Below are 16,831 nucleotides of genomic sequence, written 5' to 3' on the forward strand. Positions count from 1 at the left end.
CTGGTCTTCGCCATGCCTGGTCTGTGCCTGGGTTCCCCTAGTGTGGAGGTTATGCTTATGTAAGGTACTGAAAAATGCATGAACTTGGGATTCAGACAGACTCATCAGTGCTTTGCCACTAGCTGTTTGATCTTGGACAAGCCATTCAACTCCATCAAACCTTAGTTTTCCACCTGTAAGATAAGAGCAGTCACGTCTACCCCTCAGAGTTGTGAGAATTAAATGAAATCATGATCATTAAGCAAGGGACCCCACATAGCGTTTGGTTAGTGCATCCCATGACCACCTACTAGGCATGCAAACAAAAAAAGTCTGGACACACATGAGAAGAAAACTTGCATTGTCCTCATTCTTAAGATGATTGGTGTTAGTGAAGCATACAATTCAAGAAGCTGGTTTATTTTCCCTGTTTCTCTCTCATTAACCTGCTCAGCTCCATCCCTTCTTCTGGGACTCTCTCCGGAGGGACATGTGGTCATCCTGTCTATCCATCGCTGTGGAAGAGCCCCCATCCGTGGCATCTCAGAAAGCGGGTGGCAAGAAAGAGAGGGGCTGCTAGTCCAAAAATAAAATCTTGAACACATGAGCCACCCTGACTGTGTGCAGTTAAGTTGAGAATTTAAATGATTTCTCGGCAATGAAAGGGAAGCTGATGCTCACAGCCGGACCTGAGGCTGCTGGGATGTGACCGAACTTTCTGCCATCCACAGGCAGCCTTATGGAGTGAGTGACGTCTGCCCCCCACTCCCCTGAGAACAAAGACAGACCGTAGAAAAGAACAGCCAAAAAAAAAAAAGTCTTTGTAAACTATACGAAGCCTAGCACCCTCTATTTTCAGTGAGGGACATTCTCAGCAAAGAGACACTTTCTGCACAGTTCCTGTGTACAAGGTGACGAGGGCCAGCTCTAAGCCCAAGGCCGTGTCGGGGCTCCTTGAGGTCTGTTCTCTGTGTATCCTCATCACACCCCACCCTTTCTCTCCACTCAGCACCACCCTTCCTCATGGTCACAACCGTCCCCTCCTCCAAAACAAAAGCAAACCCAGAGCCCCTGTGACAGTCCCTCTGAGGCTGTTTCCACTGGCTTGTTAACTAGCAGATGACGGACATTTGGTCCCAGATATTTCACTGCCCTCACCCAGCCTTTTGTCTCTGAGTCTCTCCTAAAGAAAGTTTAGGAAGCAGCTAGAAAAGCGTGGGCCTTCTCACTTCCTCTTCGACAAAGCATAAGAGGTCCTCGGCACTGACCCTAAAGGGACACCTTGGTTTTGCTCATCTGAGTGATATGTTTGTGGCAAGTCTTTATCCCCTCCCTTCCCCACCTTGCTCAAAAGCCCCTTCCCTTGAGGTGAGGAATTCCAGGATACCCCTGATGAGGCAGCTGCCTGGATTGGACATTATTCTATAGGCAATGGGGAGCCACTGAAGGGTTTGGAGTCGGGGAGCTTTATCATCAAGATAGTGTTTTAGAAAGATTTGTCTGGCAGTGGAGCTCAGAACAGATTGTAGTCTTCCTAGGCTGTCATTAAAAGCTCCCCCAGTTTACCTGAGTTTGCCTTCTCTTCCACCAGACTGGTCTAGTCAGCATTCCTGGGATTCAGCACATTATTTCTTGTTTTCCCACCTTGCGTATGCCAGTCCCTGCTCTACCTCCAACAGAAAGTGGGTGATGTTTACAAAGTGATTATTATATGCCAGAAGCTGACGCAAGGCTTCTGTCTGTGTCATAGTATTTACTGCATCACATCACAACATAGCATCTCAAATCACTGCTAGGAAGCAGTGTCAGGGTTCTTAATGTGTAGCCTTCCGAGTCCTCTATCCACTTACACATCGTGAGGACCCAGGGCGAGGGTCCTGTCTCAGCACTTTCTAACCAGCTCCTTCTCATACTCTCAGCTCTCTTTAATGCACACAATTTCCTGTTCTTGTTCAACACCAGAAGCCCTGCCTGACTTCCCCCACTGTGGTGTAATCTGTTTAGAAGAACTGCTATCACATTTCTGTGCCTCTCTAAGGCCCTCAACGTTAATATTTTGCTTGATATTTTCACACTGGCCAAGTTACATAATACCTCTGAGCTTCAGTTTCCTCATTTATAAAACAAGGATAAATGCCTTCCTCATAAAGTGGTTCTGAGGACTGAACTGGGTACAAATCATGCATGGAAGTGTAGCACTCAGGGCTGAGCACATATTAGGTACACAGTAATCGTCTATTCCCTTCTTGGCTTCTTGAGGGTAAAGATCTCATTCACCTTCTTGTCCCCTGGGCTACATAGGCCCCCAGTGCATCTGCTTAGGTAGGAGAATTGTTGTCATTGGAAAGAGTTGGTGCACTCACTGATAGCAGAGACCTGAGGGCCTGGCTGGGACGGGTCAGGGCATGGACCAGGGGGGGAACTGGACACTTCTACAGGAAAGAGCTGACTGGACCTAGCATCTGAGACCCTGGAAGTGAGGAAAGGAGGGGACTCCAGGCTGCAATCTGCCATCAGGAGCTTCACCCAGCAGTGGAGCAGAGCTAGTCCTCAGCCACAGCAGGCCTGCAAGTTAGGCAAACCCTTCTATTTAACAAGGAGCAACCACCTTGCAGGGTCACTGGAAAGGACTAACAAATAGACAGAAATTGCCTCACTAACGTCAGAAAGGCCTCTGGCTTCTTTAGTGAAATTTGTTTTTTAAAACCTATTTCTTTCTTTGAAAAAATTATTTGTGCTTCATCCTCATTAGAGAAAATTCAGAAAAACAAAGTTAAGGATATAGAAAAGCAAAAACACACTATTAACTTTTCAGTGATTTTTATCATTTAAGATACTGGGAAGGGTGATGTAAAAGGGAGACACTCTTTGCTCTTTGTATTTGTGTATCTTTTTCATTCTTTATTCTTTTCCCCCCAGTTTTACTGAGATATAATTGACATATATTACTGTATAAGTTTAAGGTGTGCAGCATAACGGCTTCACTTACATCTATTGTGAAATGATGACCACAATAGGTTTAGTTAGCATCCATCATCCCATATAGATGCAAGAAAAAGAGAAAGCAAAGAATTTCTTTTCCTTGTGATGAGAACACTTAGGATTTCCTCCCTTCACAATTTTCATATATATAACGTACAACAATGTTAACCACAGTCATCATGCTGCACCTCACGGCCCTGGTACTCATTTATCTTGTAACTGGAAGTTTGTACCTTTTGACCACCTTTCTCCAATTCCTGCACCTCACCCTTCCCACCTCAGCCTCTGGTAACCACAAATCTGATCTTTTTTCTATGAGTTTGGTTCTATTTTGGTTTTTTAGATTCCACATCTAAGTGAGATCATACAGTATTTGTCTTTCTCTGACTTCTTTCACTTAGCATAATGCCCTCAATGTCCATCTATGTTGTCACAAATGGCAGGATTTCCATTATTTTTTATGGCTGAATATTATTCGATCGCATATGTATGCCACAACTTCTTTATCCAATCATCTGTTGATGGAGACTTACTTTGTTTCCATGTCTCAACTATTGTAAATAAAGCTGCTATGAACAGGAAGGTGAAGATATCTTTTCAAGTTAGTGTTTTTGTGTCCTTTGGATGTACTCCCAGAAGTAATTGCTGGATCATATGGCAGTTCTATTTTTAATTTTTTGAGGGTGCTCCATACTGTTTTCCATAGTGGCTGCACCAAATTATAATCCCACTAATGGTGCACAAGGGCTCCCTTTTCTCCACATTCTCACCAGCATTTGTTAAATCTTGTCTTTTTGATGTTGACCATTCTAACAGGCATGAAAAGACGTCTCATTGTGGTTTTGATTTGCATCTCCCTAATGACTAGTGATGTTGAGCATCTTTTCATGTATCTGTTGGCTTTTTGTGTATCTTCTTTGGAGAAATGTCTATTCAGATCTTTTGCCCACTTTTAAATTGGATTACTTAATTTTTTTGCTATTGAGTTGTGTATATTTTGGATATTAACCTCGTATCAGATATATGGTTTGCAAATATTTTTACCTGTTCCATAGGTTGCCTTTTCACTTTGTTGATTGTTTCTTTTGCTGTGCAGAAGCTTTTTAGTTTGATGTAGTCCTGCTTATTTATCTTTGATTTTGTTGCTTCTGCTTTTGGTGCTATATCCAAAAAGTCATTGCCAAGACCCAGTGAAGGAGCTTTTTTCCTGTCTTCTTCTGAGAGTTCCATAGTTTCAGATCTTACATTGAGTTCTTTACTCCATTTCAAGTTAACTTTTGTTAGTGGTATAGATATAGGTCTAGTTTGACTCTTTTACATGTGAATATCCAATTTTCCCAGCATCAGTTATTGAAGAGACTATCTTTTCTACATTGAGTATTCTTGGCCCCTTTGTCAAATACAGCAGACCATATATTCTTGGGTTTATATCTAGGCTTTTGACTTTTTTCCGTTGATCTATTTGTTTTTACACCAGTATCATACAGTTTTGATTATTATAACTTTATAGTATAGCCTGAAGTCAGGAAGTGTTTTTCATTTTCATACTGCTTTTGTAACTTTTCAAAAGAAATTTAAAAGTAAATGTTAACTGCTAGGTGTTGAACACCTAAAATCCATCACCACCGTAAAGTAGGGGCTGCAGTGGTAGAATTTCAGGCATTTGGGTAGTTAAGGGCAAGGAACCAGTCAGCTTTCCTTAAATGCTACCTCCATACTTGGCCAACAATTCATGGGACCTGCCCTGCAAGGTGGGGAGGGTTTGAGTCAGGCAGGTGTAGCCTGGGGCTTTCTTTTTTGTCCTCCTCAATGTGGTACCATGAAAAAAGTCAGACAAACCTAAGTTTGGATCCCCACTTTGGCACTTACTGGCTATGTGATGTTGGTCAACTTACCTAGCCTCTCTGAGAATCAGCTTTCACATTTTCAAAATGAAGAATTTTACCTTTTTCATGGATTGGCTATGATTATAGAATGGAAAATGCTATGAAAAGAGAAAAAAAAAGCACCTTATGCAGTGCCTGACACATAAAAAGTGCTTTCTTCTTCAAAGGACCCAGATATCAATGGAGCACTGAAAACCAATCTGGAGAATAATGGCCAATCTCCTGCTCAGCAAAACACTTCAAGTGCATGTGTTTTCAAGGCTCTTCTGGATGAATAAGACAGTACTGTCCTCCTTGTCCTAAGAAGCTCACAACTTAGTAATGGAGATGACACAGGTCGAGACAACACCCAGCACCTAGTGCTGGATAAAAGCAAGTTTGCAATAAGTATTTATTGAATTGGACTTTTTTATGAAAAATTTTTGGAAAAGGTAATATATTCTTATAGTTAAAGACTCAAAAGTATAAAAGAATTGACTCATAGCTCTGGCCCCAGCCTCCCAGTTCTTTTTCCTGTAGGCAGCTAAAGTTGTCACTTTCTTATGTGTCCTTCCATAGATATTTAATGCACATACAAAGGAATTGTATAGTTGTTCTTTTGTTTTCTGTAAAGAAAAAAAAAGCAAATGCCAGCATACCAATACGGTCTGCACCTTGATCTTTTTGTTTAATAATATATATTGGAGACAACTGCATATCAGTACATGAAAGTTCCTCATTCTTTCTGATGATTATATAGTATTCCATTACATGGATGTTCCATTATTTACATAAACAGCTTCCTATTGATGGACAATCTTGTGCCATTGCAAAAAATTTCTGCATTGAATAACCTTGTACATATAGAAATGTCCCGGAATTGGGGTAGTGAAAGTGTTCTGAAATATGATGGTTGCTTAACTCTGTAAGTATACTGAAAACCACTTAATTGTATGCTTTAAAAGGGTGAATTTCATGGCATTTGAATTATATCTCAATTTTTAAGGGTTAAAAAATAAAAAAAGAAACTTTTTTCAAAGGAGGACAGGCTAAAGTCTAAAGATATTTAAAAATTCTTTTTCCTCAGAAAATTAGAAAGCAGCTACTTTGCTTTTTGTAAAGAACAGAGAATATTATACTTTAAAAAATAAATACCACAAATTTTCAGACTTTTCTATAATTCCACATTATGCCAGGAGGAAGAGAGTAGAAAGAAGTGAAAACAGGGAATTGCCAAGGAACAGTGAGCTCTCAGGCAAGCGGAGACTCACAGAGGCGAGGGAGGAGTGTGGCACAGGAGGGATGGAGTCGCAGGACAGAGGACGGATGGGACAGAAACAAAAACTGGGAGCCGGCAGAGAGAGAAGGTACAGGAGCCACTGAGATGGCTCTTAGATTCCCAGGGAATGGGAAGCGAGGAAGTTCTCTGCTGACAATCAAGAATCATGGAAAAGTGATTGAAATCTTTACTTCATCTCTTGAAAAAAATGTGGGAGCAGAATGGGCTCATCCACTGCAGAGCAGAGCTGCTTGGAGTCCTCACTCTGTCCCCTGTGCACGGCAGCAGACTCTCAGAGATTTCTTCCCTGTTCAGTGGCTTGTCTCTCTGTGACCCTCCCCCTGCAAGTATCAGTTCTTCTTCATCTGCCAGTGGTCCTTGGTCCTTTCTATCACCCTAGTCAAGATGATGAATATATCCATCACTCCCAAAAGTTTCCTCTGCCCCTCTGCAGTTCCCACTTCTTTCCTCTTCCTTGCTTTCTCTCACTAAAAGTTAGGTTGTATTTTCTAGAGTCCTAGATTAATAGAATCATATAGTATGTACTCTTCCATAGTCTGCCTTCTATCACTTACATGCTTTATCATTGCTTTTTATTGCCGAGTCATATTCCATTATGTGTATGCACTTTGAAGATTAGGGATGCAGAACTCAGAGAGGGGGTGAAATATGACCTGTACAAGACCCTAACAAAAATCCAGAATGGGGATGGAGACATGCCATATTTTCCTGAAACACAAATGCAATTTGCACTATGAAAGAATGAGGCCACCATGACCACACAACTGACCAAATAAAACTGTACTTGTTCCAGTCTCCCTCTCCAGATCTGATCAGATCTCAACCACATGGGGAACTGGGGCAGCTTAGCAGACATTACTTCTGGGGGGATTCAGAGAAATGGTTTGACTGCTGGCCTTTTCTGCCCTAAATCCTTGAAAAGGTTAGGGATTGAGGAAAGGAGTACCCCAACATATGTTTATTTATACTTATTTATTTCTAAGTGTAAAATGTCTTTTAGTTGTACCAGATTGGATCAAATGTAACAAAGAAGTTTAAAATGTTTTGTAAACTGTAAAACGTAAATCAAAGGCAAAGTTTTCTTTTCCATCAGAAACCACCTCAAGATTTATTTTGTGCTTGGATTAAAATTTAACGTTTAAGATCGCTGATCCGGGAAAAACAAAACAAAACAAAACAAAAAAGGGACTTAGAGAACCATCAGTGGAACAATTCAAAGAAGTTATAATATTGCATCATAATCAGCAACTGTGTGTACCTCTGTAGGAGGAGACAAAGTTCTTTGGGTTCATGATAAATCCCACAGAACTAGCTCTGTGACTCTGACTTCCAGCATCACTCCTTTCAGGCCTAAATAGACAATGAAAGCTTTCTTTTCATCTGTAAGTACTCAGCCATTTTGTACCAAGCTTCTACCCTGTCCAGAGTCCTAGGGTGTCCCCAGTTTGATTGGACCCCAGGGACAATAGTCTAAAGAGTTCTGAGGCTTTGAGACAAAACTCTTATTAGCGCCTGCAGCACCACGGGCCAGTATTACTTTTAGAGCCTGGCTACCCTTAATGTGGGTTGCAGACTGTCTGTATCTGAATCATCTGGGAATTTGTTAGACATGCAAATTCTTGAGCACCCCGCAGCAACCCTCCCATTGGAATCTGCGTGCTAAGAGGATCCCAGTGGTTTGTATCCACGTTAAAGTATGAGATGCTTTAGTGTGCATCAGAGTCACCTGGAAGCAGCTGCTGGCCCTCACCTGGGGACCACAATCTGAGAACCACTGCTCTGACTCTAGAGCCAGATGATTACAGAGATCAAGTGGGTCCTTTCACATTTACTGAGAGTAATGGAGACTCCTTAGTCTTCCAACGCGACCTGAGACGAGACTCCAGGAAAGCTAACACTCCTCGGGGACTGGGACCATGGCCTTTTTCTCTGGGTTGTTTTAATATTGTCTTCCTGTTTAAACAGATCCAGGACAAGAGGTTCTAGGGCCTCTGTACCAAAGCCAGAGTAAATTTATGTCAGAGGCTCCATCCGGGAATGTGTTCCCCACCTTTAAAACAAACGGAGCCCGAGGTGCTGCAGCTGAGGGCCATGGTGCTGGCAAGCCGCTCCCTGAGGATGGGGTAGGACGGATGGGTGACCCTGCACTGCCCTTTTGTGGAGTGTTCTTTATAAAGGGCCTTCAAGGCTGAGGCTTTTGTCTTTGAGTCCCCCTTGGAAATGGTCCAAGCTCTTAAGTCCACTTGTGCCCTGTGTGGCACCACAGCCATATACCTTGGTGCAGAAGCACCTTGCCAAACAGGTCCAGATCAAGCACAGTTACAGAACTGCTAACAAAATCCATACCCTGTTGCCCTGCTGCCTTTGTGTTATGAAGATGCACCTCAATGCATAGAAGAGAGGCTGCAGGTGAGCAAAATGACCTTCAAATAGAAACACTGAACCGGAGAAGTCTGCAAAAGGCATTCTGAATAGTGGAGGTGAGTGTTGACTGGTAAGAGGTTGGTCAACCCACCCCCCGCTGCCCATCGGATGGAAGGAGGCAAACTGTTTTCACCAAGCTTGCATCTCACAAATTATAAATTTCATCATAGAGAAGCTTCAGGTAGAAATTGTAACTGTCACTGTGGAATACTCATTATATGCCAGGGTCTGTGCTAAGTGTTTACAGGTGTTACTTCAGTCCACCAGCTCTGAGGTTAACATCATTGTTATCCTCATCTTACAGATATGGAAACTGAGAGAATGACTGCATATTTTTCCCAAGGCTACAAAGGCAATTTGGTGTCCCAACCTGTGCTCTGAACTGTGACCACATGTGGCAGGTTACAGAACAGCAGCTGGTGTGCTGGGGAAAGAGCTGACCTTTTGTGCACAATAGGGATTTAAAAAAAAAATGAGACAACTTTTTATAGCATTTGAACTCTGTTTGTTTGCTTGCTTATTTGTTTGTTTGTTTATAAAATGTTTTGAGAGACATGAGGGTGGGAGACAAAAATTGTACCAAGACCTCTATTTCATAAAATAGACCAGAGTATAGCTCTTCTGGTTGAAGCCAGGTGGGGGCTCTGGACCCCGCCCACTCTCACAGTCCCTCCTCCACCACACCCTGATCCTACCCTGTAGTCACGCAAAGGGAGTAGCTCCACCTCTGTGTCTCTGGCCTCAATATTTCCAAGTCCACTCCCTGCCCTCTTTCCACCTGGGGTAACTAAGAAACACCTCACCAGTTGGTCACGAATGACACTGGCAAAATATGGATGTGTCCTGGAGGGGAGAGGATCTGGGGGTGCACTGCCTTTGAGAAGTGGGTATCAGCACCTAAAATGATAGTTAGTAGTTGAAGAAAATGATGGGAGAGTTGTTTAGAAAGTATTGTAATAGTGAATCCAGGAAGAATGTTGAGTCTGAATGCCTAGTATCTACTCATGTCAAGGTCCAGTCCAACTTGGAATTAGGTGTAGATATGATCGTGTGCATTAAGCATTAATGGATAGGCACTAGTCTAACCTAAGGTGTTAATGGACTGGGTATTTTTTAGGGGAGCGGGCACAGTGCTAACCCAGCCAGGAGTTCATGAAGTTCCAATACCATCTCTATGCCTGAAGACTTTGGCGCCCAAAGCTTTGGTAAACTACCATCCACAGCACACTCATGGAGGGACTTCACGTGAGTCTGCCTGAGGACCAAAGTGTCAAGTGACTTGCCACTCTCTCCACACCATCCAGAAGACCTGTGGCTGCCATTCTGGGTCACTGAGCTGGCTAGGCTGGTCGAAGTCAACTCCAAGGAGAGAACAGCGTAGCCAGACTCTTCTACCCAGGCACTGGACTTCTAGAGTGGCAGGAATTCAAGAGGCCATGTTAGTCCCTTTTATGTGGTCCATTCAGTCAATGACTGGTTTGACCCATTTGGTGGTGGTGGGGTGGGGTTTGGTTTTTACCTTTAAAAAAATCAAAACACTTTAACCTTTAAATCACTTTTAATATTCTGGCAGGTATTCTTCCAGTCTTTATTCCCTTTGCAATTTTTTAAAACATAGTTGAATTCACAATGTATATTTGATTTTGTGCCTTGTTTTTCTTTTACCTACCTATATAATAAGCATTTTTCCATGTGTTAATTACTTTTCATAAGCAACCAGTACTTTTGAGTGAGAGAAGTAGATTTACCTGCCCCTTGGTTTCTTCATGGCTAGAATAGGCAACGGTTCTCTAATTTTATCATTCAACAGTCACAGGAAGGCTTTTTAAAACACAGATGGCTGAGCCCCAACCTCCAGGATCTCTGACTCAGTGGGTCTGGAGTGAGGCCTGGTGTTTGCATTCCCATCAAGTTCCCAGGAGATGCTGCTGCTGCCAGTCAGGAGACCACACTGGGAGAACCAGTGAAATGAAGAGGTTGGGTTGTGGGATTTCCAAGGTCACCGCTGGTTTCAAAATCTAAGTGTTTGCATATTTTTCAAATTCTTTAAGAAAAAAAAAAACTAACTCTTAAAACACATGAGTTTTCCAAACTTTAACAAAACCCTATGTTTTTTTTAAATACCGAAGAACATCATCTACCATTTATAAGTAATTGTTTCCACTTGTAACTCATATGCATTCTATACTCATTTCTCTTTTGAAGTTACCTGGATTTTTAAAAGCCTATCTTTAAAAGACAGTCAGACTTATGTCTAATACTTTACTGTTTTTTCTTTTCTTTTGCATAGTTCCATATGTATTGAAGAGCTGTGCAGAATTTATAGAGACTCACGGCATTGTGGATGGAATTTATCGGCTTTCAGGAGTCACCTCAAACATACAGCGGCTAAGGTAAGTCAAAGAATAGCCCCCTGAAGAATTTTTCCATGATCTTTCCTCTGTCCATACCTCTATCTGCAGGTGTAGGGGGTATTAAACACTGAAGGGATTGAGGGAAGTTTGGCAGGACAGAAGATCAAGTGCTGATGTTTTCAGATGCCTGACTGTTCTTAATCCAATCAGGAAGCTCTCCAGTCTGATGTAATTCTTTCCAACAAAAGCTCCTGAGGGCTTTTATTCTGTTTCTTTGTCTTGTACCAGATTTATCCTTCTTAGGTAGATTCAATTGAACTCAAACGATTTAAATTACAAGTTGGGGAAAAATGATTTATTATTACCCACTTACCAACCCAAAGCTCAGATCCCTGTTCTGTGGTTTTCAGAACTTAGAGATTGATGTGAATTTTTCTGTTGGTACACACTCAACATCTGATATTTCATCTGGTCGAGAGGTCAGAAGTCTTGTGCATTTCTCTAACTGATACATGTATTTTAAAAATTACTGATGGAGAAACTATTTCCAATCCTATGGATTTATCCTAAACAATTCTGAAATGTATCCTAGAATTTTTTTTGAAGAAATTTCTATCTCATTGAATTAAGAGGACAATAATCTTCATATAAAACACAGATATGTGTGTGTATATTTTATATGCATTATATATATAAAATAGAGTATACATAAATCTATATAGCTTATGTACAGCATATATAGGTTATATATAATATATTCTATGACTAAAACAATAGATTTATTATTTTGAATATTGTTCTTTAATATCAAAAGAACATACTTTATTGTGTTATTTTTATATATTTACTATATGTTCTTTAGCTATAAATGTAGACTTTTAAAATAATAAAACATTCTTGTCACAAAATTAGTATATAAAATGTAATACATTGTGCAATTCATTTTTATTTTCTTCCTCCTATTTGGTTTTCTGCCCCTCCCCCTCAAATCTCCACTGTAATAAAACTATACCAAAGGAATAAAGCATCCTTTTTACTTCTGGAGAAGTAAGAGCTGTTAAAAAGTAGTTGATTTATTGCAGCCATAGATTTTAACAAATCTATATGCTTATATAATTTCACTAATGTACTCATGTGACATTTTTCAGAGTTTCAGCAGGCAAGTATTTTTAGTGGTTTGCTCTTAGCTCTAGAATATACTACCCAGCAGTTGGTATCAGGGAAGGACACTTGGACAGGGGCCAATTCTTTTTCATTTAAGGATTGACCTTAGCCTTGACAAGGGAAATTTTTGTTTTTGTTCTGCCCTCGTAAAAAACACATGCCTATGAATTTATGAGGCCATTGCATGGTTTTCTTTTCAAGGCCTCACTCAGTTCCTTTCAGGTTCTGACAGCATAAGGGATTTCCCTTCCCTTTATTAAAGGGGCAGAACCAGACTACTGGTGAACGGGCAGTGAGCTGTTGGAGATGCTGGCTTGAGTCTGCTTGACTTTGTCACTACTTGTTTGACCAAGTGAATACTCTCAAGAAACCTAACTTCACTTCTGTATTAAAGCTTAGGTTTATCATCTTTTAAATAGATTTTTAACTAGTAAGTATATATAATTTGACGCAGTATATTCACGTAACCTTGTTAGGAAATTTTTAAAAATTAGAAACAAGGCCTGGAATCTGACAATGTTTCCAAACACCTGTCTATAGATTGTTTAAGAAGATATTTATAAGCTCATCTGTCCTGTGGGAGTCACTATGAGGCATCCTAGAAGTTTCCATTCAGCATCAAAGAGAAAGTTGATTCAAGTTCTCAAACCCTGGCTTTCAGTCTCCAGATAAAACAAGTTGGCTGACATGAATATGTGGACATGAATGATAACAATCTGACTCACCCTGGTTTTGGTCTCTCCTCCAAGAAAGAGAAGTTCATTTAGAACAATATTTTGGAAAAACTGAAATCTCAACAGGGTTTTTGGCAAATTGTTTACATGTATCCCCACTGTTTGTAATTGAGACTACAGACACGCCATGAGAAATCCACTTGTAAATGGGATTCTGGCTTGCTAATTCCAGCAGCTTCTGGAAGGATGATCCAGACCTGAAGTGGAAATCTTCCTGTAGCTTCCTTGTGCTTGTGCGAGAAGGTCTTTTTGAATCAAGGTCAAAATTATGGTCAGATCAGCAGTTTAGGGTCTTTTGACCCCCTAAGCAGCCAAGTAGCTGCTGACATGGAACACATGTTCCTGGGATTGTTATGTCTCTGTCTGTGTTGTTTCAGGCAAGAGTTTGGCTCAGATCAATGTCCAGATCTGACAAGGGAAGTGTACCTCCAGGACATCCACTGTGTGGGCTCCCTCTGCAAGCTCTACTTTAGGGAGCTCCCCAATCCCCTCCTGACTTATGAGCTCTATGAGAAATTCACGGTGAGTGTTTGGATTTCCACCATGGTTACTGGGTGGGAAGCATGGATGGGTCAAGGAAAGTTTCAGCACTAAAATAACAATAATAATACTCACCAGATGGTTAACATTATCTTAGTGATGGAAGCAGGATGGTATAGTGAGGAAATCAGGGTAGCGGGACTGTTGGCGAAATTTTTCCTTTCTTGAAATTTCAGAATCATGTTTGTTTTAAGAACTGCGTTAACTCATCTCCATATTTATTTAACCAAATGTGCATCATTATATGGGGAGGAAACTAAGAACCAGAGAATGAAATGACTGGCCCAAGGTCACACTGTCCCCAAGCAGGACAGGAGCCTGAGGCTCCAGATGCTACTCTCATGGCTCATTCATTTTTATCAGGCTATTCCTCCCATGGTTTGGGGGTCGGGGGAGTTGGGCAGAGAGGCGGGTGGGTAGAGAAGGGAGAGAGAACAAACAGAAGTCAAGACAGAGGTTAGAAAGCTGGGAAGAGAAACGAATCATCTGGGAAAAGCAGCCAAGAGGGAGTGCAGGATAGGCCAGTGAGTCTGGCTGGTGGAGGACGGGTGGGCGACAGCAGAGCACCTAAGCAGCAGCAGCATGGCCACCAAATAGGGCACCCAGAGAAGAAGCAGAAAGGAGAATTAATGCCCACAGCACGTCTGTAGAGATAGCATTAAAGGCAGAGCTTGAACATCTGGCTGCAGGGGAGGTGCAAAGTAGGTGAGGAGTTGGGTTTAACCAAGGTTGAGGCTCAGCTGGAAGAGAGTGGGAGAGAGATGAGAGTGTGTGTAAGGGAGTGACTGAAATAACTGACCACACAATTCTGTCTGGATAAGAAAGGAAATGAGGGCATAATTCAGGTGAGAAGCACTGAAAAAGCAGATCGGTGGATTATTCATCCCAGTGAGGTCAGTAGACTGTTGGAGTAGGGTGGTCAGAGAAGATGTTTGAAATTAAGATTATGAAGGAATTGCAATTATTGATAAGGTCCAGATCTAGGCTCTAACCATGGGACGGAATCTTTCTCGTGGCTCCAATAATAAACCTATTTTAAGCAAAGAAATGTTCTTCAATTTGATATATAGAGGAATATATGAATACTTTTTAAAAACTGGGCTAGGACGATTAAAATATATTTAGGAGTTTTCAGTGATACAGGAAAATACTCATAGTGATAATCGGAAAAAGCAGATACATAACTGTATATTGAGACATGAGTAAAAAAGAAAAATGTTCAAAAGATTAATAGCCACTTATTTCAATGATGGAATGATAGTTTTCTCCTTTTTTTTTTTACATTTTTTTATTGAGTAATAGTCATTTTACAATATTATGTCAAATTCCAGTGTAGAGCACAATTTTTCAGTTATACATGAACATACATATATTCATTGTGACATTTTTTTTTCGCTATGAGCTACCACAAGATCTTGTATATATTTCCCTGCGCTATACAGTATAATCTTGTCTCTCTATTCTGCATATTAAAATCCCAGTCTATCCCTTCCCACCCCCCACCCCCTTGGCAATCACAGGTTTGTATTCTATGTCTATGAGTCTGTTTCTGTTTTGTATTTATGTTTGGTTTTTTTTTTTTTAGATTCCTCATATAAGCGATCTCATACGGTATTTTTCTTTCTCTTTCTGGTTTACTTCACTTAGAATGACATTCTCCAGGAACATCCATGTTGCTGCAAATGGCATTATGTTTTCGGTTTTTGTGGCTGAATAGTATTCCACTGTATAAATATACCACCTCTTCTTTATTCAGTCATCTGTTGATGGACATTTAGGCTGTTTCCATGTCTTGGCTATTGTAAATAGTGCTGCTATGAACATTCGGGTGCAGGTATCATTTTGAAGTAGGGTTCCTTCTGGATATATGCCCAGGAGCGGGATTCCTGGGTCATATGGTAAGTCTATTCCTAGTCTTTTGAGGAATCTCCCATACTGTTTTCCACAGTGGCTTTCCTTGCTTCCCTCTCCCACTCTTAATGATTTAGATGTCTTCTTCTACAATTTTGTGTTTATTCTTTTTGTAATTCATGGCAGTTATCTCCTTTCCAGTTATGAGTTTCTCATTTTTGTAGCATCCTGCTTCTTCTCTATTTAGAGTAGACCTGTCAATATTTCTTTTAGCATGGGTTTAGTGTTGCTAAACTCTTTTAGTTTCTGCTTGTCTGTGAAGTTCTTTATCTCTCCTTCTATTCTAAAGGATACCCTTGCTGGATAGAGTATCCCAGGCTGCATCTTTTTTTCATTCAGGACTTTGAATATATCTTGCCACTCCCTTCTGGCCTGTAGTGTTCATGTAGAGAAATCAGCTGAAAGCCTTATGGGGGTTCCCTTGTAATTCGCTCTTTGTTTTTCTCTTGCTGCCTTTAGGATCATTTGTTTATCCTTGACTATGGCCATCTTGATTATGATATGTCTTGGTGTGGGTCTGTTTGGGTTCTTCCTGTTTGGGGCCCTCTGAGCCTCCTGTACTTGAATATCTGATTCCTTCTTTAGGTTTGGGAAGTTTTCAGTCATGATTTCTTCAAATACCTTTTCAATCCCCTTTGTTCTTTCTTCTCCTTCTGGAGCCCCTATTATGCGTAGATTGGCACGCTTTATATTATCACATAGGTCCCTTATGTTGTTTTCATTGTTTTTATTTGTTTTTCTCTCAGCTGTTCTGATTGGGTGCTTTCTGTTGTCCTGTCTTCTAGGTCACCTATTCATTCCTCTGCATTATCTAGCCTGCTTTGTACAGCCTTTAGGTCAGCTCTCATCTCAGCAAATGAATTGACTAATTCTACTTGGTTCTTCCTTATAACTTCTATTTCATTTTTGACATTTTATATCTCTAAACACTATTTCTTTTAGCTCCTTCAGTACTTTGATCACTCCTTTTTTGAAATCTTGATCTAGTAGACCATCAATGTCTATTTCCTTGATCGTACTTTCAGGGGATTTCTCTTGATCTTTTAATTGAGAGTGGTTCCTCTGCTTCTTCATATTGCTCATATCTCTCTGGCATTGTGGCTTAAGGAGTATCAGTTATCTGGTTCTCCTGGAGATGGTGTGCTCTTAATGATTTTATCAAGAGGTCTTTGTGTCTTTGCCCTGTTTTGCGAACTCAGCTTGCTGTTTCCAGAGGCCCTCTGTTGGGGCCCTCTTCTGTGCTGCTCCCAGTGGCTGTTGGCTAGTAGATCACGCCTCCTTCCAACACTGGGTCAGGTGCTGAGCTCTTACCTCGTGGGCGGGCGGGTCACTCCCCCTCCGGATGCCGCAGTCAGATGCTGCACTCGGGAGAGGCAGGAGGGCGGATCGCGCCTCCTCCCAGCACCGTGATCAGATGCTGCATTTCTGCCAGGAAGGTGGGTGGCCGCCCACCCTCTCCTGGCGCTTGTTGCTCAGCTGCTCTGTGCAGCTGCCCGCTCCGCCTTGGGTTGGCGCTCCGAAGGTGGGCTCAGGGAAGACCGCGGAACGGCCCTGCCCCTGCTCCGTGCCAAATCTCAG

General features: G+C 41.4%; 1 protein-coding gene across 1 annotated transcript in view; it reads left to right on the forward strand.

Annotated features, from left to right (window-relative positions):
* ARHGAP31 (Rho GTPase activating protein 31) overlaps positions 1-16,831 on the forward strand; it is a 99,641-nt gene that overhangs the window by 45,437 nt on the left and 37,373 nt on the right. The window contains 2 exon segments of the mRNA XM_006190469.3: positions 10,841-10,943; positions 13,180-13,324. Of these exon segments, the coding sequence (XP_006190531.2) occupies positions 10,841-10,943; positions 13,180-13,324 (248 nt within the window).

This window comes from Camelus ferus, chromosome 1 (genome assembly GCF_009834535.1).
Source record: "Camelus ferus isolate YT-003-E chromosome 1, BCGSAC_Cfer_1.0, whole genome shotgun sequence".
NCBI lineage: Eukaryota > Metazoa > Chordata > Mammalia > Artiodactyla > Camelidae > Camelus > Camelus ferus.